This window comes from Oncorhynchus clarkii, chromosome 5 (genome assembly GCF_045791955.1).
Source record: "Oncorhynchus clarkii lewisi isolate Uvic-CL-2024 chromosome 5, UVic_Ocla_1.0, whole genome shotgun sequence".
Lineage (NCBI taxonomy): Eukaryota > Metazoa > Chordata > Actinopteri > Salmoniformes > Salmonidae > Oncorhynchus > Oncorhynchus clarkii.
In genome coordinates, this window is record NC_092151.1 from 82,737,179 (window position 1) to 82,762,178 (window position 25,000).

A 25,000-nucleotide genomic window follows, 5' to 3' on the forward strand; every position below is an offset into this window, starting at 1 on the left:
CATAACGTACTGTATATTATATATACAAACAGACACTCACACACACATGCATAACGTACTGTATATTATATACACAAACAGACACCCACACACACATACATAACGTACTGTATATTATATATACAAACAGACAGCCACACATACATAAAGTACTGTATATTATATACACAAACAGACAGCCACACATACATAACGTACTGTATATTATATATACAAACAGACACCCACACACACATACATAACGTACTGTATATTATATATACAAACAGACAGCTACACACACATACATAACGTACTGTATATTATATATACAAACAGACAGCCACACATACATAACGTACTGTATATTATATACACAAACAGACAGCTACACACACATACATAACGTACTGTATATTATATACACAAACAGACAGCCACACATGCATAACGTACTGTATATTATATATACAAACAGACACCCACACACACATGCATAACGTACTGTATATTATATATACAAACAGACACCCACACACACATACATAACGTACTGTATATTATATATACAAACAGACACCCACACACACATTCATAACGTACTGTATATTATGTACACAAACAGACACTCACACACACATTCATAACGTACTGTATATTATGTACACAAACAGACACCCACACACACATGCATAACGTACTGTATATTATATATACAAACAGACAGCCACACACACATACATAACGTACTGTATATTATATATACAAACAGACAGCCACACACACATACATAACGTACTGTATATTATATACACAAACAGACAGCCACACATGCATAACGTACTGTATATTATATTTACAAACAGACAGCCACACACACATAACGTACTGTATATTATATACACAAACAGACACTCACACACACATAACGTACTGTATATTATATACACAAACAGACAGCCACACATGCATAACGTACTGTATATTATATATACAAACAGACAGCCACACACACATAACGTACTGTATATTATATACACAAACAGACACTCACACACACATAACGTACTGTATATTATATACACAAACAGACACTCACACATGCATAACGTACTGTATATTATATATACAAACAGACAGCCACACACACATAACGTACTGTATATTATATACACAAACAGACACTCACACACACATAAAGTACTGTATATTATATACACAAACAGACAGCCACACACACATGCATAACGTACTGTATATTATATACACAAACAGACACCCACACACACATGCATAACGTACTGTATATTATATATACAAACAGACAGCCACACATTCATAACGTACTGTATATTATATATACAAACAGACAGCCACACACACATACATAACGTACTGTATATTATATACACAAACAGACAGCCACACATACATAACGTACTGTATATTATATACACAAACAGACACCCACACACACATTCATAACGTACTGTATATTATATACACAAACAGACAGCCACACATACATAACGTACTGTATATTATATATACAAACAGACAGCCACACACACATACATAACGTACTGTATATTATATACACAAACAGACAGCCACACATACATAACGTACTGTATATTATATACACAAACAGACACCCACACACACATGCATAACGTACTGTATATTATATACACAAACAGCATGAGGTAGATAAAGACTTGGCACTCAAAGCGTCAGTAGTGAGACTTCACTCTATTTGACAGTTGCCAGTGTTTCTAAGGAGGCAGGCAAGCTGTGTGTGGTTGGTATTGTGTTGTCAAAACCAATATTCATATAGTCTTCATGTGATGTTACAGGGACTGACTGCCTGGCGTCTATAGACTTTAATTCTATGGTTGATCACATTACGGACTGTATTTTCTATACACAAAAAGAGACCCACACACAGGTGTAATAAATATGTCGCGTGAATTTGTCCTGTTTTCCTGCAGGATGGTTTAGTTTCAGGCAGCTACAGTATATGGGCTGTCAGTAACAAAGTGCAGGTATTTAAAGTCTAAAAGGTACAGGGTGTTTACTGGAGTTATTCCATGAATGAAGTGCCAGTCTAATGGGTTAAAATGAGAAACACATATACATATACACACACATACACACGACACACACACAGTACGTACAGGAGGACCTGGTTTCCCACGGAGTCCAGGAGGTCCAGACAAGCCAGCAGCACCCTGGGAGTACAAACAGAAAAACACTTGTTTATTCTCCTAGTCTCTCCATCACTCATTATATCACTCTCTTTTGTGTGTGTGTGGGTGTGTGTGTGTCCGCGGGTGTGCGCGGGTGTGTGTGCGTGCATGCGTACGGGTGTGTGTGTGCGCGTATGCGTGCGGGTGTGTGTGTGTGCGTGCATGCGTAAGGGTGTGTGTGTGTGTGTGTGCGTGCATAAGGGTGTATGTGTGGGTGTGTGTGTGTGTGTGCGTGCAGGTGTGTGTGTGTGTGTGTGTGTGTGTGTGTGTGTGTGTGCGTGCATAAGGGTGTGTGTGTGTGTGTGTGCGCGGGTGTGTGTGCGTGCATGCGTACGGGTGTGTGTGGGTGTGTGTGTGTGTGTGTGTGTGTGTGTGTGTGACCTGAGTGTTTAGTCTAACTGTCAGCTCTCTGATAAGCAGAGCTGAGTTTTATCATCTCCATCTGTATGAGTATTGATCATCAACGTATAGTAGCTTCATATCCCTATTGCATGTGCTGAACCCAACCCTAGCCTTCTATCGTTGCCTATACATCTGCTATGCATGTATGGTATGCTAAGAGTTGGCTACAGCACTGCATACAGTATGTGTTTGAAACTAGCATCACAGCCGTGTTGACTGAGTAAAGACCCTTATGATGCATCTGGAGAATGTCCTGCTCATGATAAAAACAAATCAATGAGTTATTCAGACTGATGGGAAATGTGTTGTGGTCCTACCTTGTCACCTTGGTAACCCATCTCTCCCGGTTCACCCCTTAGTCCAGGTTCGCCCTGAATGTTACAGCGTCACAAGAGATATAATACAACCACCCTGCTTACATCAGAGGACAGCGTTAACAACACAACCATACAATCACACTGAGGAGGACACACAGTTTCCCCACCCCTGTCCAGGGATTATAAGTGACATGTTTCTATCGAACCCATCCCATAGGAGATGTATCACTCAATAGTTAAGCAGCATTCAAGACTAACAGTTTGATGGAGGAACTGTGTAATTGTTAGGAAAGTAAAACAAACTCAGACAGTTGTACTACAGAGCTGGAATGGGGAAACAATTAGCAAGAATTTACACAACACATTTATATTTCTCATAGTAACAGCTACTGTACATTGACTACTGACATGTACATTAGCAGTCAAAAGTTTGGACACACCTACTCATTCAAGGGTTGTTCTTTATTTTTACTATTTTCTACATTGTAGAATAATAGTGTAGACACTATTGTAGACACTATCAACACTATGAAATAACACATATGGAATCACATAGCACCCAAAAACGTGTTAAACAAATCTAAATATATTTTATATTTGAGATTCTTCAAAGTAGTCACCATTTGCCTTGATGACAGCTGTGCACACTCTTGGCATTCTCTAAACCAGTTTCACCTAGAATGATTTTCCAACAGTTTTGAAGGAGTTCCCACATATGCTGAGCACTTGTTTGCTGCTTTTCCTTCACTCTGCGGTCCAATTCATCCCAAACCATCTCAATTGGGTTGAGGTCGGGTGATTGTGGAGGCCAGGTCATCTGATGCAACACTCCATCACTCTCCTTATTGGTCAAATAGCCCTTACACAGCCTGGAGGTGGGTTGGGTCATTGTCCTGTTGAAAAATAAATTAATGTCCCACTAAGCGCAAACCAGGTGGGATGGCGTGTCACTGCAGAATGCTTTGGTAGTCATGCTGGTTAAGTGTGCCTTGAATTCTAAATAAATCACAGACAGTGTCACCAGCAAAGCACCCCCATACCATCACACCTCCTCCTCCATGCTTCACAGTGGGAATCACACATGCGGAGATCATCTGTTTACTTACCCTGCGTCTCACAAAGACATGGCAGTTGGAACCAAAAATTTCTAATTTGGACTCATCAGTCCAAAGGACAGATTTTTACCAGTTTAATGTCCATTGCTCGTGTTTCTTGGCCCAAGCAAGTCTCTTCTTGTTATTGGTATCCTTTAGTAGTGGTTTCTTTGCAGCAATTCAACCATGAAGGCCTGATTCGCTCAGTCTTCTCTGAAGACTTGATGTTAAGATGTGTTTGTTACTTAAACTCTGTGAAGCATTTATTTGGGCTGCAATTTATGAGGCTGGTAATTCTAATAAACTTATCCTCTGCAGCACAGGTAACTCTGGGTCTTCCATTCATGTGGCGGTCCTCATAAGTGCCAGTTTCATCATAGCGCTTGATGGTTTTTGCGACTACACTTGAAGAAACGTTCAACGTTCTTGACATTTTCCGGATTGACTGACCTTCATGTCTAGAAGTAATGATGGACTGTCATTTCTCTTTGCTTATTTGAGCTGTTCTTGCCATAATATGAACATGGTCTTTTACTTAATAGGGCTATCTTCTGTATACCACACCTACCTTGTCACAACACAACTGATTGGCTAAACGCATTAAAGAAATGAAAGAAGTTACACAAATTAACTTTTAACAAGGCACACCTGTTAATTGGGTTTCTGTATAGCACTTTGTGACATCGGCTGATGTAAAAAGGGATTTATAAATACATTTGATTGATTGATTGATTGAAATGAAATGTATTCCAGGTGACTATCTCATGAAGGTGGTTGAGAGAATGCCAAGAGTGTGCAAAGCTGTCATGAAGGCAAAGGCTGGCTACTTTGAAGAATCTCAAATCTCAAATATATTTAGATTTGTTCAACACTTTTTTGTTTACTACATGATTCCATATGTGTTATTTCATAGTTTTCATAGTAGGTGTGTCCAAACTTTTGACTGGTACTGTATATCAAATCATCATTCCTCTGTTCAGCTACTCCCACCCTATCCCATCATCCTCCCCATGTACTGGACACACACCCCACTCATACACACATTGGGCTAGGACATTCCCAGATACACTACAATAATATAAATATTTAGATCACCTTATCACCTTTCAATCCAGGCAGCCCCGCTTTTCCCGCCAGGCCCTGTCAGAGAGAGAACAAGAGAGGAGGGACTCCTCAGTGGCAGGCATTTTGAAAAAGGGACAGACAGAGGAAGATACAGGGGCCGATATAAGAAATGACTTACAGGAGAGGAGAGAATAAGAGGAGAGAAGAGAAGAGGAGAGAAGAGGAAAGGAAAGAGGAGGAGAGGATAGGAGAGGTGCAAGGAGGAGAGGAGAGGAGAGGAGAGGAGAGGAGAGGAGAGGAGAGGAGAGGAGGGAGAGGAGAGGAGAGGAGAGGAGAGGAGAGGAGAGGAGAGGAGAGGAGAGGAGAGGAGAGGAGAGGAGGAAAGAAAAGGAGAGAGGAAGAGAGGAGATGAGAGAGGAGGATAGGAGAGGAGAGGAGAGAGAAGGAGAGGAGAGTACAGAGGAGGGGAGGATAGGAGAGGAGCGAGGAGAAGAGAAGAGAGGAGAGTATAGATGAGGATAGGAGAGGAGAGGGGAGGAGAGAGGAGTTGAGGAGAGGAGTGAGGAGGAGAGGAAAGGAGAGAGGAGGAGAGGATAGAAGAGGAGAGGATAGAGGAGGAGAGGAGAAAGGAGAGAGGAGGAGAGGAAAGGAGAGGAAGAGAGAGGAGAGGAAAGGAGAGGAAAGGAGAGGAGGAGAGAGAAGGAGAGGGGAGAGAGGAGGGTCTGTAGTTACCATAGTTCCCACTATGCCAGTCAGTCCTCGCTGTCCCTCAGGCCCTGGGTCTCCCTGTAGAGAGAAGGAGCAGTAGGATAAGATACAATATACACACACACACACACACACACACACACACACACACACACACACACACACACACACACACACACACACACGAAGTATACAGTGTATATTATACATGCTCTGTTTTATGGGGACAGATTTTGAAGGACGTGTTTCAGAGGATTATTTTGACACGTGAATTCCTGTGAGCCAACACTAGCAATGATGACTTCCAAGCTGTTCCTGTGCTGACACTAAAGCGTCCGTTTGGGGTTAGGCCGCCCATGTGAGCAGACGCAGGACAGGAACATCACATCTAATTAGCTGCGACACGGAGATGGTAGGAGTGACCGGACACTGTGCTGCTGAACAAGGAGTCTTCTATTGCAGGCAGGCAGTTAAAGAGACACCTACTGTACTGTATGTTCTTTAGCAACGCACGGTTCATGATTAATTATTATTATAATAATAGTTCTAATCATTGTAATTACATTGACTTTGTTACTTATGATGAGGAAGATTATGATTATGTTGTGTGCCCTCTCTCCCATTCGGCAGACTGATGTAGCAGGTTATCTGTGTAAGTGTAGCGTGGGACAGAGGGTCAGTTCTATAAGTGGTTCCATTTGTTCCATGTGTACTGGTGTGGGTCTGTTTCCCATTACTGTGCTTTGAGGGGACTGTCACCAGCACCCCCTCATCAGAGCCAGCCTGTACACCTGAACAGAGACCTCCGCCTCCTGCTGCTTAACCTCTACAACAAATTCCATCAGCCGCTGTCACGGAAACCATTTAGGGTTGTTCACATTGTAAAACATGAGGAGTACCTTGGTAAATCATGACTTGTATGAAGACTACGTAGAACATTACTATAAGATCAGCCGAGGATCAACTAGTGAAAGCAGTTGTAAAACATGGAGTGGTTTGTTAAATCATCTGTTGTATTTATGGAGACTACAGAATAACAGATAAGCGCAGCTGAGGATTCATTCTCCAGTTATTTCACCAGACATAGTGTAGGCTGTCAGTAGTTTGTTTGAAATAACTATTTTTCCTTACAACTCATCTTACGGTCAGAGGCCACATGAGAAATAGTTCCCCAGTTCTTGCACCAGCTGTGCATTCTCCCATCACAAGGATCATTAAACCATGACAATCAGTAAAGAATGAAACACAATGGATGGCAGACCAAACCACACAAGACAACCAAGTCTGTCTGTCAAACACCAAGCAGACCTGATCCTCATGGCTGAACTTTAGAATCTAGCAGCATTCAGGCTCACTGTCACGACTTTGTTTATAAAGAAGCTCTCCAGAATTAGGTCACAACGCTTCAAGTAAAAATCTAGGAAAAAATATGCAGCAACAAGAAGAGTTTTGGAACAGAGCACAGAACAGGAGGCATGAGGAAAGAATGGAGGCTAGACAGGGTCTGGCCTGCATGTCTGTCTCCTGTCTGTCTCTCTCTCTGCATCCTGCATAAGGTTGGGGTGAGGTTGAAGTGGGGGGTGGTGGCGAGGTTAGAGAAATGGATATCAATCACATGAGGAGATGCCACCAATTTGTTTGAAATGTGAATTTAAAAGACTTCCTCACAGGGCGGGGCGCAGACAGGGTGACATGAGGAATCGGTCACCACGGCCACACTAGCCGGGTTCCTCTCCCATTCATGATGGCTGGAGGATATGTGATTCCAAAACCAGCGTGACGGAAGTGTCCCACATTCATAGAGCTGAATTCATATTTGTCTCTGCAGTGGGACCTACTTTCTCTGGGGCAAAGTGTCTGATGTAACAGAGCCCAGTACTGACAGCCATTATTGTAGGCACACTATGGTCATCATTTAAACAAACCACCTATAATGCTCTATAAGGCTTTATAGACCATTCGTAGAGTATTTGTAAGCAGTTGAAGTCGGAAGTTTACATACACCTTAGCCAAATACATTTAAACTCAGTTTTTCACAATTCCTGACATTTAATCCTAGTAAAAATTCCGTCTTAGGTCAGTTAGGATCACCACTTTATTTTAAGAATGTGAAACGTCAGAATAATAGTAGAGACAAAGATTTATTTCAGCATTTACTTCTTTCATCACATTCCCAGTGGGTCAGAAGTTTACATACGCTCAATTAGTATATTGTAGCATTGCCTTTAAATTGTTTAACTTCGGTCAAACATTTTGGGTAGCCTTCCACAAGCTTCCCACAATAAGTTGGGTGAATTTTGGCCCAATCCTCCTTACAGAGCTGGTATAACTGCGTCAGGTTTGTAGGCCTCTTTGCTCGCACGCGCTTTTTCAGTTCTGCCCACAAATTTTCTATGGGATTGAAGTCAGGGCTTTGTGATGGCCACTCCAATTCCTTTATTTTGCTGTCCTTAAACCATTTTACCACAACTTTGGAAGTATGCTTGGTGTCATTGTCCATTTGGAAGAGCCATTTGCGACCAAGCTTTAACTTCCTGACTGATGTCTTAAGATGTTGCTGCAATATATCCACATAATTTTCCGTCCTCATAATGCCATCTATTTTGTGAAGTGCACCAGTCCCTCCAGCAGCAAAGCACCCCCACAACATGATGCTGCCACCCCCGTGCTTCACGGTTGGGATGGTGTTCTTCGGATTGCAAGCCTCCCCCTTTTCCCTCCAAACATAACGATGGTCATTATGGCCAAACAGTTCTATTTGTGTTTCATCAGACCAGATGACATTTCTCCAAAAAGTACGATCTTTGTCTCCATGTGCAGTTGCAAACCGTAGTCTGGCTTTTTTATGGCGGTTTTGGAGCAGTGGCTTCTTCCTTGCTGAGCGGCCTTTCAGGTTATGTCGATATAGGACTCATTTTTACTGTGGATATAGATCATTTTGTACCTGTTTCCTCCAGCATCTTCACAAGGTTCTTTGCTGTTGTTCTGGGATTGATTTGCACTTTTCGCACCAAAGTGCGTTCATCTCTAGGAGACAGAACGCGTCTCCTTCCTGAGCAGTATGAAGGCTGTGTGGACCCATGGTGTATGATTTCTTTTGATTTTCCCATGATGCCAAGCAAAGAGGCACTGAGTTTGAAGGTAGGCCTTGAAATAAATCCACAGGTACACCTCCAATTGACCCACATGATGTCAATTAGCCTATCAGACACTTCTAAAGCCATGACATTATTTTCTGTAACTTTCCAAGCTGTTTAAAGGCACAGTCAACTTAGTGTATGTAAGTGTCTGACCAACTGGAATTGTGATACAGTGAATTATAAGTGAAATAATCTGTCTGTAAACAATTGTTGGAAAAATGACTTGTGTCATGCACAAAGTAGATGTCCTAACCTACTTACCAAAACTATAGTTTGTTAACAAGAAATTTGTGGAGTGGTTGAAAAATGAGTTTTAATGACTCCGACCTAAGTGTACCTAAACTTCAGACTTCAAATGTAGGCCTTATAAACCATTAACGATGACTACATTAGGCCTTTTAAAGTAATGATCCATTCATCTGTCTGATTTCAGACAGGGAGACATTGTGGACTTTGAGCTTCCTAGTCTAGCGCTGTTATTCACAAGATCATCTTTGAGAGATATTTAATGTAAAGTACCTGCTCTTACAATAAAGTTGAACATCTCATTCCAATGTCATGGGCATTAATATGGAGTTGGTCCCGCCTTTGCTGCTATCACAGCCTCCATTCTTCTGGGAAGGCTTTCCACTAGATGTTGGAACATTGCTGAGGGGGCTTGAGTCCATTCACCCATAAGAGCATTAGTGAGGTCGGGCATTGGTGTTGGGTAATTAGGCTTGGAACAAAGTTGGCACAGAATCGTCTAGAATGTCATTGTATGCTATAGCATTAAGATTTCCTTTCACTGGAATTACGGGGACTTGCAAGAATCCATGAAAAACAGCCCAGACCATTATTCCTCACCACCAAACTTTACAGTTGGCACTATGCATTTGAGCAGATAGCGTTCTCCTGGCATCTGCCAAATCCAGATTTGTCTGTCGGCCTGCCAGATGGTGAAGCGTGATTCATTACTCCTGAGAATGCGTTTCCACTGCTCCAGAGTCCAATTGCCGCAAATTTTACACCACTACAGCCGACGCTTGCCATTGCGCACGGTGATCTAAGGCTTGTGTTTGGCTGTTTGGCCATGGAAACCCATTTCATGAAGCTTCCGACAAACAGTTATTGTGCTGTACGTGTACTTTACATGGACTACTGTGTCGGTATCCTACAAATGTAGCCTCCAATTTCTGTCACAGCTGGATTAGAGCTGGCTGCTTTTCCCCAGCAGCCTGACCTGACCATGTCCAGTCATGTCCTGTCCTGTCCAGAGAGAAGAGGTATCTTGGGGCATCTTGTAACAGTAGTCAAGTCAATTTACAGTTAAGTTACGGTGTAGAGGTTGAGTTACGGCCGGCTGCTGTGATTATAGCTGAGGAAACTCTCACTACTGTTACAAGATGCCCGCCAGGCAGCATGGCCCCCGGCCCCCCAGGTTTCTGATTTGACTCAGATGAATGACTCTGACCTATCCCTACAAATCAACCTCTTCTCTCTGGACAGGACAGGACATGACTGGACATGGTCAGGTCAGGCTGCTGGGGAAAAGCAGCCAGCTCTAATCCAGCTGTGACAGAAATTGGAGGCTACATTTGTAGGATACCGACACAGTAGTCCATGTAAAGTACACGTACAGCACAATAACTGTTTGTCGGAAGCTTCATGAAATGGGTTTCCATGGCCAAACATTCAAAACAAATGACCTCTGCTGGAGAATTTGCATGGTGCCTGAAAGCACTGGCACTAGCTAGATATTTCCATTTATTAAAGCAAGTCAGAGCAGATTCCCCATTCATCAAACATTTAACTCTCCCAGTATCCAAAACATCTAATCTACAGACAAATAGGTTTAGCTTGATGTGTTTATAATAGACTGTATGTACTGTAGGGAGTAATCAACAGCATCAGCCCTACTGCATCCCATCTTCCCTGAACAGCATCAAAATCAAACATACCAGAATGAATGAATGAGAAAATGAATGAATGTACACTACACAAGTCAGTGGTAAGATCCTACTGTAGTCAACCTCTACAACACTAAACGCACAATGTCATAAAGCTAAAAACGTTGGATCTTGATAAAAACACAACAGATGAATTAAAACATGGTGTGTAATGTAATGTTGTGTGATACTCACCCTTAGGCCAGGAAAGCCCCCCATGCCAGCACCTCCAGCAAGCCCCTGGAAAAGAGCACAGGAACATCATGAGTACAGGGTAGAAATGCACACACACACACACACACACACACACACACACACACACACACACACACACACACACACACACACACACACACACACACACACACACACACACACACACACACACACACACACACACAGGATAATAAAGCTTTTCTCCAAATGACTATATGAAGGCTGATCAGATACAGATACAGCTAATCAAACTACACAACTCTCTTCTTTACTGCTTGTAAGTCTACATTAAACAATGCTTTTACAGTACTTTTACAGTGGTTTTACAGTGTATTTACAGTGCTTTTACAGGGGTTTTACAGTGCTTTTACAGTGGTTTTACAGTGTATTTACAGTGCGTTTAAAGGGCTTTTACAGGGGTTTTACAGTGCTTTTACAGTGCTTTTACAGGGGGTTTACAGTGTATTTACAGTGCATTTACAGTGCTTTTACAGGGGTTTTACAGTGTATTTACAGTGCTTTTACAGGGGTTTTACAGTGCATTTACAGTGCTTTTACAGGGGTTTTACAGTGTATTTACAGTGCTTTTACAGGGGTTTTACAGTGTATTTACAGTGCTTTTACAGTGCTTTTACAGGGATTTTACAGTGCTTTTACAGGGGTTTTACAGATTATTTACAGTGCTTTTACAGGGGTTTTACAGTGTTTTTACAGTGCTCTGAATGAACTCTGCCCGACACACTCAATACAGATATCCCTTCTAACTGCTGTTCTGAATGAACTCTGCCCGACACACTCAATACAGATATCCCCTCTAAACTGCTGTTCTGAATGAACTCTGCCCGACACACTCAATACAGATATCCCCTCTAACTGCTGTTCTGAATGAACTCTGCCCGACACACTCAATACAGATATCCCCTCTAACTGCTGTTCTGAATGAACTCTGCCCGACACACTCAATACAGATATCCCCTCTAAACTGCTGTTCTGAATGAACTCTGCCCGACACACTCAATACAGATATCCCCTCTAACTGCTGTTCTGAATGAACTCTGCCCGACACACTCAATACAGATATCCCCTCTAACTGCTGTTCTGAATGAACTCTGCCCGACACACTCAATACAGATATCCCTTCTAACTGCTGTTCTGAATGAACTCTGCCCGACACACTCAATACAGATATCCCCTCTAACTGCTGTTCTGAATTAACTCTGCCCGACACACTCAATACAGATATCCCCTCTAACTGCTGTTCTGAATGAACTCTGCCCGACACACTCAATACAGATATCCCCTCTAACTGCTGTTCTGAATGAACTCTGCCCGACACACTCAATACAGATATCCCCTCTAACTGCTGTTCTGAATGAACTCTGCCCGACACACTCAATACAGATATCCCCTCTAACTGCTGTTCTGAATGAACTCTGCCCGACACACTCAATACAGATATCCCTTCTAACTGCTGTTCTGAATGAACTCTGCCCGACACACTCAATACAGATATCCCTTCTAACTGCTGTTCTGAATGAACTCTGCCCGACACACTCAATACAGATATCCCCTCTAACTGCTGTTCTGAATTAACTCTGCCCGACACACTCAATACAGATATCCCCTCTAACTGCTGTTCTGAATGAACTCTGCCCGACACACTCAATACAGATATCCCCTCTAACTGCTGTTCTGAATGAACTCTGCCCGACACATCCCCACTAATCTTAATGGATTACATATCATCTCAACACATTGAGCTCTAAGATGTTACAGACCCCTGGGCCTGAGCTCATCCATCCAGAGCTATACAGTACATTTACAAGCACAAGCTAAGCTCAATTACGAATTGATCACTTTCACTCTTCACATGTGCAAACACTAATTACGTAAATTACGTAAATGTTCACTTTGTAATCAGACCTTTGGTATGGATCAAAAGGCCACAGGTGAGTACTCCTGTGTTTTCAGAACAATGGAAGCAAACTTGGTAGAGGTAGAGATATAGGTGGAGGTGGAGGAATAGGTGGAGGTGGATGTAGTGGTGGAGGTAGAGTTATAGGTGGAGGTATAGGTGGAGGTAGAGATGGAGGTAGAGGTGGAGGTGGGGGTAGAGGTGGAGGTGGGGGTAGAGGTGGAGGTGGAGGTATAGGTAGAGGTGGGGGTAGAGGTGGAGGTATAGGTAGAGGTGGGGTAGAGGTAGAGGTGGGGTAGAGGTGGAGGTAGAGGTAGAGGTGGAGGTAGAGGTATAGGTAGAGGTGGAGGTATAGGTTGAGGTGGAGATGAAGATGAGGTATAGGTGGAGGTGGAGGTAGAGGTGGAGGTAGAGTTGGCGGTATAGGTAGAGGTGGAGGTGGAGATGAGTTGGAGGTGGAGGTGGAGGTGGAGGTATAGGTAGAGGTGGACGTATAGATAGAGGTGGAGGTGGAGATAAGGTAGAGGTGGAGGTGGAAGTAGAGATGGAGGTAGAGATGGAGGTGGAGGTAGAGATGGAGGTGGAGGTATAGGTGTAGGTGGGGGTAGAGGTGGAGGTGTAGGTAGAGGTGGAGATGAGGTAGAGGTGGAGGAGGAGGTAGAGATAGAGGTGGGGGTAGTGGTGGAGGTGGAGGTAGAGGTGGAGGTGGGGGCAGAGGTGGAGGTAGAGGTGGAGGTGGGGGTAGAGGTGGAGGTGAAGGTAGAGGTGGAGGTAGAGATGGAGGTGGATGTGGAGGTGTAGGTAGAGGTTGGGGTAGAGGTGGAGGTATAGGTGGAGGTAGATATGGGGGTAGAGGTGGAGGTGGGGTAGAGGTGGAGGTGGAGGAGGAGATGGAGGTAGAGGTGGGGGTAGAGGTGGAGGTTGACGTAGCGGTGGCGGTAGAGGTGGAGGTGGAGGAGGAGGTAGAGGTGGGGGTAGAGGTGGAGGTGGAGGTGGGGGTATAGGTAGAGGTAGAGATGGATGTGGAGGTGGGGGTAGGTAGAGATGGAGGCGGGGGTAGAGGTGGAGGTAGAGGTGGAGGTGGGGGTATAGGCGGGGGTAGAGGTGGATGTGGAGGTGGGGGTAGAGGTGGGGGTAGAGGTGGAGGTGGTGGTAGAGGTGTTGGAGGAAGACCAAGAACAAGGAGAGTAATCTCTGATGATATTCAGGCGACTATGAAAATAACACCTGTGATGTTGATGAAAATCTGTGGCCAGACCAAAACAACAGACATGACTGATTTTGTTTTCTCAATGGAGTATTTGTTTCTTGACTTATGATTTAGATTTGACCGTTTATTTATCTATACAATTGATCTAAGATACAGTACAGTAGTACAAATTTGAATATTTTTCTTCCTTTGCATATGCAAAATATATTTACTGTATGTGTGCTTATTGTTTGATGTAATGAGGTATGTTGAAATATGAAACTATATAAATTGCATTTGTGTCCATTTCTTGTTTGAGTACACACAAACAATATACAGTATAACAACATCTTAACTTCACACTGAAATAGGTTCTGATAGTAGTGTTTTGAATACGTCACATTAGTGTTATCTCGGTTGTCACTTTTATTTTTTATTTCACCTTTATTTAACCAGGTGGCCAGTTGAGAACAAGTCCTGATTTAAAACTGTGACCTGGCCAAGATAAAGCAAAGCAGTGCGACAAAAACAACACAGTTACACATGGAATAAACAATCATACAGTCAATAACACAATAGACAAATCTGTATACAGTGTGTGCAAATGAAGTAAGGAGGAAAGGCAATAAATAGGCCAATAGGGATGAAGTAATTACAATTTACACTGGAGTGATATATGTGCAGATGAGGATGTGCAAGTAGAAATACTGGTGTGCTAAAGAGCAGAAAAACTAAAACACATATGGGGATGAGGTAGGTAGTTGGTTGGATGGATGGATGGGCTATTTACAGATGGGCTAAGTTAGATCCAAGCTTCCTTATTTTGCCCAAGTGAAGTGAGTTTGGAACAACTGAAAGCATGCATCTTAGAAATAATTTTCACATTTGAACTTTATATGTCCGAACTCAGAATCAAATAGCGTTCCCAAAAATAACATGGTCACTGTGGTAGAATGTCTATTTTGATTGGTTATTTTCTGAATGTATCAAAGTCCCATCAGTAGCCTGATTTCAGGTGTGTCCACGTAAACAGGATTAAGGAATAATTTGTCTTGCAAAGCATGTAAACGTTTAAATAAATCTATTATATTAATCTGACTAATCATATTATTGTGTGCGTGTAAGCATACTAAATGACAGATTCAGAAACAGAGACAGTGCAGAGAGTGTTCTAATCTAAACCATACAGAGGTTGTATAGAGTCATCCCTAGCATTTCTGAGGCCAAATGACAACAACTCCTCTGTCTACAGCAGGATACACATTACATTTCTCAGCCCAGCCCAGTTCAGCCCAGCTCAGCAAAGCTAATCTATCAAAAGACATAGGGCATCTAAAGCAGGGCTGCACTAAATACTTCCTGGAGGGTCTGAGTTTTTACTAGAGATTGAATAGAGTCCACAAACTTGGTAACGGGTTAAGAGGAGGAGGAGGGATGTAGATCTTACCTGGTCACCATCAGGACCAGGAGAACCCCTTTCACCAACACCCCCAACAACTCCCTGGACACAAAACAAAAGTTATTCACTACACAGTTTTGGCAGTTCAGTTATGAGTTAGGGTACTCCTTTAGATATTCAGGCGCTCGTAGGTAATAATCTCTCTTCATTGTGGGCCTGTCAGGTGGAACAGTGTAAAGGAGGCTGGCCCTCCCTGCCTGCCTACACAATGATCTTTATTGCATATTGTGGGATGTTCTGATGAGTCCTAACCCCCTGTTGCTAGGCTACCTGCTTCCCTATGTAAAGGCCTTTGGTTACTCTCTCTGTTTCTTGCCAGGTCGCAATTGTAAATGAAAACTTGTTCTCAACTTGCCTACCTGGTTAAATAAAGGTGAAATAAATAAAAAATCTGAGACACTGTTTTCCTATGCCATCCTAACTGGCACTGAGAGAGAATCACTCAAATGCCGAACAAAATGCCAGGCTACGCATAAACTCCTGTTGTTGGCATTCTGTCCAGGGGTTGTTTTTATTTCACAAGTAATCTTTTATTTTTGTCTGTGTGTGATTTTTACATTTTGTCACTGTCGAGTGAATTTGCACATTAGCGGCGAACACTCACAGCATACAAATGATGTCGGGCTTCCTGTGTTGAGGGTAAAGTACTACTTCTTTAGGAGTACCTGATATACATGTTTAGGGGTTGTGTAACCCTTCTTTAGGAGTACCTGATATACATGTTTAGGGGTTGTGTAACCCTTCTTTAGGAGTACCTGATATACATGTTTAGGGGTTGTGTAACCCTTCTTTATGAGTACCTGATATACATGTTTAGGGGTTGTGTAACCCTTCTTTATGAGTACCTGATATACATGTTTAGGGGTTGTGTAACCCTTCTTTCCCACCGGTATTTCCCCCTCTCCTCACGCCTCCTCCTCTCCCTTCCCATCCCCTTCTCTGTTAGGAGCTGTAGTGATTCAACCCCCTCCAGTTACCCCCCAGCCTTCCACCATCTTGATAGCAAATAACTTTTTCCACAATTTGGATCACATTTATTGACAGAGATGAATGTGGCATGTTCCCCTTTTACTTCTCCAGTAATATCTCTGGGTTCAAAGCTGTGTGGTGTGGGTGTAGTGGGATCCATTACCTGTCTTCCTTTGGGACCATTCTTCCCAACCGGACCAGGAATACCCTGGGAAAAAAAGAAAAAGGGAAATGTAACTTAACTCTCAGGTGTGGAAAAGTGACTGCCATTTACTGAGTAATTGATATGAAAAGATTATATTCTAAAGACCTCCCCGACAGAACAAATGAATGTATGTTCTTGATTGGACACTACTGCCAGGCTAAGAGAGCAAGCTGAGTTATTAGGGGATCATAAACACTGTACTACAGTGTTTAGAAAGAGCATATTCTCCACTCATACAACAATGTGGAAAATGTAGTTGTTAGACATTTTATTGTCCTTATGGAAGAACTCCCAGAGGAGAGATCAATGTACTTGGATCAACTGCTTTGTAAGTATCAGCAAACATTTGTATCTATAAATAAGTTACAATTAACAAGGCTAACCACATATGTTCCTGTTGCTTCATAGCTCCAAAACAGATGAAATACAACATGAATTGCCTTTGGTTAGATCAGAGTTTTCCTATCTTTATGACCCTCGACCCTCTACATGGAAGGTTCAAGAGGAGTATAACTGACATGGTGAGTTAACCAGTAGTCTTGGTTACATCCTAGACCTAATCCAAATAGACAGCATAATGGATCATTCCTGACAGACACTTATTTAGGTGCACATATGAATCAAGGTTGCCTGGCCAAGATGTTCAAAAATGACCAGCATGGTCAAATAATAACAATCACAGTAGTGGTAACAATTACAGTAGTGGTAACAATCATAGTAGTGTTTAGCCTTGTTAATTGTAACTTATTTATAGATACAAATGTTAAATAAAGGTTAACTAAAAGATAAAAAGGTGATACTTACTCTCTCCCCTTCTAGCCCTGGTGGACCAGCTATACCAGGAGGACCAATGAAACCCTGAAACACAAACACACATTAGTAACAGCTGAACCCGTTTGAACATGTGTAACACTTTACCTGGAGGTATACTGCACAGTCCTGAGCATGTAAGACCTCTTAATAAAGTCTTATAATCATATCTAACATCTAAGGAAGATATCATGTGGACAGATTGTACAAATGTAAAGTCGTGCCTCCCAATCCCACTTCCCCAAAACACTTGAACATATTGGACTTTAAATTGTGTTTATTCAGTTCTATTGAGGCATTTACGTTATGTTGGTATTCTTATCTTTATTATTTCTTATTGTTGTTGCATTGTGGATAAGGAACCAAGTAAGCATTTTGTTGGACAGTGTATCCTGTACATATGACTAGTAAAAGCTGAAACCTGAAACATGTCTTTACTTTGTCTATTGATGGATTAGGACAGGGGGCGTTACTGAACTGTAGCATAGCTGTACTGAACTGAACATTCATCAGTCACCCACAGACAGTGGAAGTTTAACAGGAATGCTGATGAACCTACAGAGTACAGCACACACAGAGATAAATCACCATATATCTGATGGTACAGTACTTACAGATGTAGGATCTCAATTTGATCACCCTGTTGCCGGAAAACTTTCGTGCAAGGTTTAAAAAGGCTTCTGAAATTTGTAATATACACTATGAAATTTCAGACTTGATTGTCCCTTACTAAAATTGTATCAACCCCTATAAAAAATGTATATTAACTATATCCCCCCACACCAAAATGTACATTTCCAGTTTCTGCAGGATTATCTTCCTCATGTAGCAAACTGGCTCAAATTAAGATCCTATATATGTACAGTACCAGTCAAAAGTTTGGACACACCTACTCATTCAAGGGTTTTTCTTTATTTGTACTATTTTCTACATTGTAGAATAATAATGAAGACATCAAAACTTTAAAAGTAGCCACCCTTTGCCTTGATGACAGCTTTGCACTCTCTTGGCCTTCTCTCAACGAGATTCATGAGGTGGTCACCTGAAATGCATTTCAATTAACAGGTGTGCCTGTTAATTTGTGGAATTTCTTTCCTTCTTAATGTGTTTGAGCCAATCAGTTGTGCTGTGACAAGGTAGGGGTGGTATACAGAAGATAGCCCTATTTGGTAAAAGACCAAGTCCATATTATGGTAAGAACAGCTCAAATAAGGAAAGAGAAACAAATTACTTCAAGACATGAAGGTCAGTCAATCTGTAAAATGTCAAGAACTTTGTACGTTTATTCAAGTGCAGTCGCAAAAAGCATCAAGAACTATGATGAAACTGGCTCTCATGAGGACTGCCAGAGGAAAAGAAGACCCAGAGTTACCTCTGCTGCAGAGGATAAGTTCATTAGAGTTACCAGCCTCAGAAATTGCAGCCCAAACAAATGCTTCACAGAGTTCAAGTAACAAACACGTCATGCTTCATGGTGGGCACTATGCATGTGGAGATCAACAGGACCAAGACCCAACACACCTCCAGGCTGTGTAAGAGCTATTTGACCAAGAAGTAGAGTGATGAAGCAGAGTGGACTGCAGAGTGTAGGAAAAGCAGCCAGCAACTGCTCAGCAGGGAATTCCTTCAAGACTGTTGGAAAAGCATTCCAGGCAAAACTGGTTGAGAAAATGCCACGAGAGTGCAAAGCTGTCATCAAGGCAAAGGGTGGCTCCTTGAAGTATCTAAAATATTAAATATATTTAGATTTGTTTAACACTTTTTTGGTTACTACATGATTCCATATGTGTTATTTCATAGTTTTGATGTCGTCACTATTATTCTACAATGTAGAAAATAGTAATAACAAAGAACAAACCTTGAATGAGTAAGTGTGTCCAAACTTTTTACTGGTACTGTATATAAACCACCATATCTCTAATGGTACAGTACATACAGATAAACAGTTGTGACATCCTGCAGACTGTTGAAAACCTGAGCAGATGTATCTGAAGCCCATCGAACCGGTAGTGTCTCTGAACTCATTTGAGCCCTGCGTTTCAGGTGAGTTAATGTATGTAGCTAGAGGAACCCTGTCGTGGTTCTAAGCAGATCAAAGATCAGTGATGATGATATTCACCTATTCTAGTGCTGGCATTTGCATGTGTTCACATAAGTACACACACGCAAGTCCACAGAAATGTTAGCCTAAAGTCAATCATTCAGCCTAATGATACATTGTCTGACATCATGGACAGATTTGAAAGGGATAGATCTCTCTCTTTCGGCCTCTTCTTTCTCTCATTCTTCCATCTTTCTGCCAGGGGAGCTATCAACCCTGGTCTTATTGAGCTGAAACAGCTCTGTCTGTTTCATGGCTAGATCAGCAGGTGGACTGGTCACCCATGCTGCTCTGGAAAAAAAGTCCCATCTTTGCGGCCATTTATCCATGCTCAGTAAGAAAAGTACAAGCTGTGCATCTTTCAAACATTTACATTCTTAATTATGAATCCCTCTTTGCTGACAGGCTAAGAGATGACCACCTCAAAGAGAGATCAGTCATGTCCACATCTCACTCAATATGAAACAGAATACTCATCTGGGGGTAGCAAATAATGCCTCGTCCCCATTACCTCACAAATCACCCCCAAAAAGAGCGTAGAAAAGGGAGGAACATTGTTATTCTCCCTAACTAACAGGGTGTGGAGTGGACACATGAACAGGCAGACAGAGTCTAGTCCAGTGTGGGGGACAGGAGATTTCTATAATAAGAGCAGACAGCAGTCTGACTGGCAGCATATCTGCAATGTTTTGGTTTCTTCCTAACTAGAATCACATGTTCCTTCAGTCAGCAATAATACACCATGTACAGGAGATGACTAAATATCTCTCTCTGTCTCTGATCTCTCTCTTCCTTCATATTTTCTTTCCATTATTTCTGTCATTCTTTCTCTTTCATCTCCTCCTCTCTCTCTCTCTCTCTCTCTTCATCTCCTCCTCTCTCTCTCTCTCTCTCGCTCTCTCTTTCATCTCCTCCTCTCTCTCTCTCTCTCTCTCTCATCTCCTCTCTCTCTCTCTCTCTCGCTCTCTCTTTCATCTCCTCCTCTCTCTCTCTCTCTCTCTCTTTCATCTCCTCTCTCTCTCTCTCTTTCATCTCCTCCTCTCTCTCTCTCTCTCTCTCGCTCTCTCTTTCATCTCCTCCTCTCTCTCTCTCTCTCTTTCATCTCCTCTCCTCTCTCTCTCTCTCTCTCTCTCTCTCTCTCTCTCTCGCTCTCTCTGTCTCTCTCTCTCTTCCATCTCCTCCTCTCTCTCTCTTTCATCTCTCTCTCTCTCTCTCTCTCTCTCTGTCTCTCTCTCTTTCATCTACTCCCCCCCTCTCTCTCTCGCTCTCTCTTTCCACATTCTTCAGCCATGGCAATCTGCCAGAGATGTCCTGTATTTTTCCTAATAGGCTGTTGTCATTCTGTCTCTGATATGAACATATCATGTATGCATAACACAAAGGACAACCTGTGAGGGATAGATACCCCTTACACTTCCCATACTTTAACAGAGCAAACCAAGTGTTTCCTTTTTATTCCTCCACCTCTTCATACCCTCCTCCAAATCATTATATCTATGCTCCACCCTCTCTCTCTTCTCTCCCTGACCCTCTCTCTTCTCTCCCTGACCCTCTCTCTTTGCTCCCTGACCCTCTCTCTTCTCTCCCTGACCCTCTCTCTTCTCTCCCTGACCCTCTCTCTTCTCTCCCTGACCCTCTCTCTTCGCTCCCTGACCCTCTCTTCGCTCCCTGACCCTCTCTTCGCTCCCTGACCCTCTCTCTTCTCTCCCTGACCCTCTCTCTTCTCTCCCTGACCCTCTCTCTTCTCTCCCTGACCCTCTCTCTTCGCTCCCTGACCCTCTCTCTTCTCTCCCTGACCCTCTCTCTTCGCTCCCTGACCCTCTCTCTTCTCTCCCTGGCCCTCTCTCTTCGCTCCCTGACCCTCTCTCTTCTCTCCCTGACCCTCTCTCTTCGCTCCCTGACCCTCTCTCTCATCTCTTCCCTCCTCTATTCCCCCCCTCTCGAGCAGAGAGAGAGCATGCCTGTGCTTCCTCCTGAAGAAAGAAATGGGCAGCTCTCGCAACAGAGCAGACGATATACTGAGCAAACACAGATCCCAGACCTGTCCCCGTAGAATTTTCTGCAGCGGGAGCCAGTACCTTGTTAACATAACACAGCTCCTGGATCAGCTCAAGCTGCAGGCCTGACACTGTCTAATCTCTTCAGGAAATTAAGTATTCCCTCTAACAGAGCTGAGCGCAGTGGAGGGAGGAGGAGAGAGGGGAGAGGGAAGAGGGGAGAGGGAAGAGGGCAGGAAGTAGGGAGCTGTACTTACACGTACACCTTTAGGACCTAGGTTACCTTCTGGCCCAGCCAAACCCTGCAACAAAGGAGACCAGCATGAGAAGAGGGCATTGTCACACAAAACAGTGTAGAGAGAGACTGTCTGTTATACAGGACAATTCCACACATAAAACACATACATTGGTACGTTTTACACAGATAAGAAATGAATAATTTGATTGGATAGACTGATTGTCTTAGAAGTAAAAATAGACTAAGGAAACATGCTGGTCATAGCTTACTCTCAGCTACATTAAAGATCCTTGTTAGCATTTCTGAGCATGGACTTTTAGTTCAAACATTCACTGTCTTACAGATACAAAACCTGTCTTCTATATAATCTTCAATTAATAAAAGAGGGAAATCAAAATTATTCAAGCTATTTCGCTAAATACTTCAAGCGAAAAGCATTAGTCAATTATTGTTTCACTAGTCTAATTAAGAGACTGGGAATGTGTCACTACTGTAGTTTGGGGAGAGACAGGTGAACATGATATGCATTTCTGAGTACAGACATATGATAGTGCACAGTTAGAATTCTGGGTAATGTGGTCAAACCAAGAGGATGGATGGAGGAATCTGGAGAGTATTCACTGCACCTGCCTGCCAGGGTAACCTGCAGCCCCAGTCACTCCTGGGAGTCCTGGTATGCCCTGTGGAAAAAGAGAGAGAGTGAGAGAGAGAGAGAGAGAGAGAGAGAGAGAGAGAGAGAGAGAGAGAGAGAGAGAGAGAGAGAGAGAGAGAGAGAGAGAGAGAGAGAGAGAGAGAGAGAGAGAGTAAGAGAGAGAGAGAGAGAAAGAGAGAGCGAGAGAAAGAAAGAGAGAGAGAAAGAGAGAGAGAGAGAGAGAGAGAGAGAGAGAGAGAGAGAGAGAGAGAGAGAGAGAAAGAGAGAGAGAGAGTAAGAGAGAAACATTGGCCCTTGCCAACGCTGCCAGCTTAGTAATAAAACAGGCACTGTTCACCGTCACCCGCCACTCCACTGCACTCTTACCCGCTATCCTCCAGCCGCCCTGTCTACTGACTCTGTGTACCCCTCTCCACACCCATCCCCCTCCCCTCCTCTGTGCTTCCAGGCTCCTACCTCTGGTACTGTAACATAGTGGGCAGAGACCCAGAAAGACTGTGTGTACAGACAGACTGTAGCAGAACACTCTCTTCTCTTCTCTCTCTAACTCCTCCCCTTCCTGTTCCAGCCTGAACCCTGACCAATCACCTCAGGGCACAGAGTGGCACCTGGTGCTGAAGTCATCGCAACACCTCACCAGATTTCAGCGTGCTGCCTGAGAGTTATATGTTGACAGGGGAAACATTTCTTCTTCACAGAGAAGGAAGGGACCTGACTATACATCTAATGAGCTGCCTGTGCCTCTCTCTGTGTGTGTGTGGATGTATGTGGATGTGTGTGGGTGTGCGTGTGTCATGCTCTAGCCCCAAAGTTGGCCATACTGAGATCAGTGACCTGGCCTGTTCCTAACACTAAAAGGAGCGGGTTTAGGACATGTGGGTGACGACCCTCTCTGACCCAATGAACGCTAATGACTCACCTGTTCCCCTGGCTGTCCTGATGGCCCTGGATAGCCCTTAGGACCCTGCAGGTAGAGACACAACACATTCATGATGACCAGAGACAAAGAGGAGTGAAAAGAGAATGTCACCTGCTCTACATTAGTTATCCAGTATAGGAACCCTGACTGACTGAGTCATACAGACTGATATCTGAACACTTAAGATCTGGGTCAGTAAAGAGAGAGCGGGTGGGTAAAGAGAGTGATTGTACACCTGTGATGATTTAGTCTGTATGAGGCAGTATACATAGCCAGGTAGCTAAAGGTCAGTCTGTGTGCATTTCAGCCATACAATCATTCAGAGACAGGACGCCCAGTGTTGTCTAAGGATTCTGGAACATTCCAGAGCTTCAATCCTCCTTCCCAGCACCCAGCAGTCTGATGTCACCCTAGCAGTTAAAGGTCATGGTCTGGTGCCACCCCAGAGGTCAAGGGTGAAAGGGTGTGGAGACTTACTTGTGACCTGGTCTGGGCATGGCAAGGATTTTTCTGCTCCGGGTCAGCAGGCGTGTGTGAACCCCTCTAAAACACTCAGAAGAGGTGAAGATCGAGAGTCATTCGTCCTCCGAAACGCGACCCTGCCAAGCCGCACTGCTCCTTGACACACTACTCGCATAACCCGGAAGCCAGCCACACCAATGTGTCAGAACAAACACCGTACAACTGGTGACCGAAGTCAGCTTGCAGGTGCCCTGCCCGCCACAAGGAGTCACCAAACCCTCCCCTATCCCGGACGACGCTGGGCCAATTGTGCACCGCCTTATGGGTCTCCTGGTTGTGGCAAGCTGTGACACAGCCCGGGATCAAACACGGATCTGTAGTGCGATGCAGTGCCTTAGACCGCTGAGCCACTCGGCAGGCCCTTTATCACAAATCTGAGTAGTTACTTGGGGGCAAGGTGATTTGTAGATCAGTGATTCTGAAGCCAGTACGGTGAATCTACAAATAGCTCATATTTGTTTGGGACAGGAGAGCAAAACATTTTTTACAGGCCTGCGTTCCACATAGCTCCTTTCTTCTCCTCCACAGTTTCCTAGGTTGTGACACGGTAACCTTAAGACTCAATAAAAAAAACACTCAGAGGTAAAGGGCTACGGCCAAAATCAGTCATTTCCTCTGAAAATACCTTCCCGGGGCACAGTTGATGGGCAGGGTATTAGGTTCAGCTAATGCAAACATTTGTCTGTCTCCTCCTGGGAGGCAAAGGTAAAGTCTAACTTCAGACAGATATGTGGAGAGTAGAACTAGGTTCCAATACTATTTGAAATGTTTTAAATACTTTTTGCGTTTGCTTTAGCCTGCCTGGTGTTTTCTATTGATTCCATGCAACAGGCAAGCTCAATCAAGCACAGCTAAAGTATTTGAACCGATAGTATTTGAACCCAGGTCTGAGGGATAGAACTAGAGTAAGACTAGGGGCAGTCACA

General features: G+C 43.3%; 1 protein-coding gene across 1 annotated transcript in view; it reads right to left on the bottom strand.

Annotated features, from left to right (window-relative positions):
• Window positions 1-25,000, bottom strand: part of LOC139409779 (collagen alpha-1(XXIV) chain) — an 89,489-nt gene that overhangs the window by 1,027 nt on the left and 63,462 nt on the right. The window contains exons 8-18 of the mRNA XM_071155156.1: window positions 23,553-23,597; window positions 22,608-22,661; window positions 22,001-22,045; window positions 17,640-17,693; window positions 16,794-16,838; window positions 15,650-15,703; window positions 11,078-11,122; window positions 5,839-5,892; window positions 5,137-5,181; window positions 2,948-3,001; window positions 2,157-2,210 (exon numbers count right to left, since the gene is read on the bottom strand). Coding sequence (XP_071011257.1) covers window positions 2,157-2,210; window positions 2,948-3,001; window positions 5,137-5,181; window positions 5,839-5,892; window positions 11,078-11,122; window positions 15,650-15,703; window positions 16,794-16,838; window positions 17,640-17,693; window positions 22,001-22,045; window positions 22,608-22,661; window positions 23,553-23,597 — 549 coding nt within the window. The remainder of the gene's footprint in view (window positions 1-2,156; window positions 2,211-2,947; window positions 3,002-5,136; window positions 5,182-5,838; window positions 5,893-11,077; window positions 11,123-15,649; window positions 15,704-16,793; window positions 16,839-17,639; window positions 17,694-22,000; window positions 22,046-22,607; window positions 22,662-23,552; window positions 23,598-25,000) is intronic.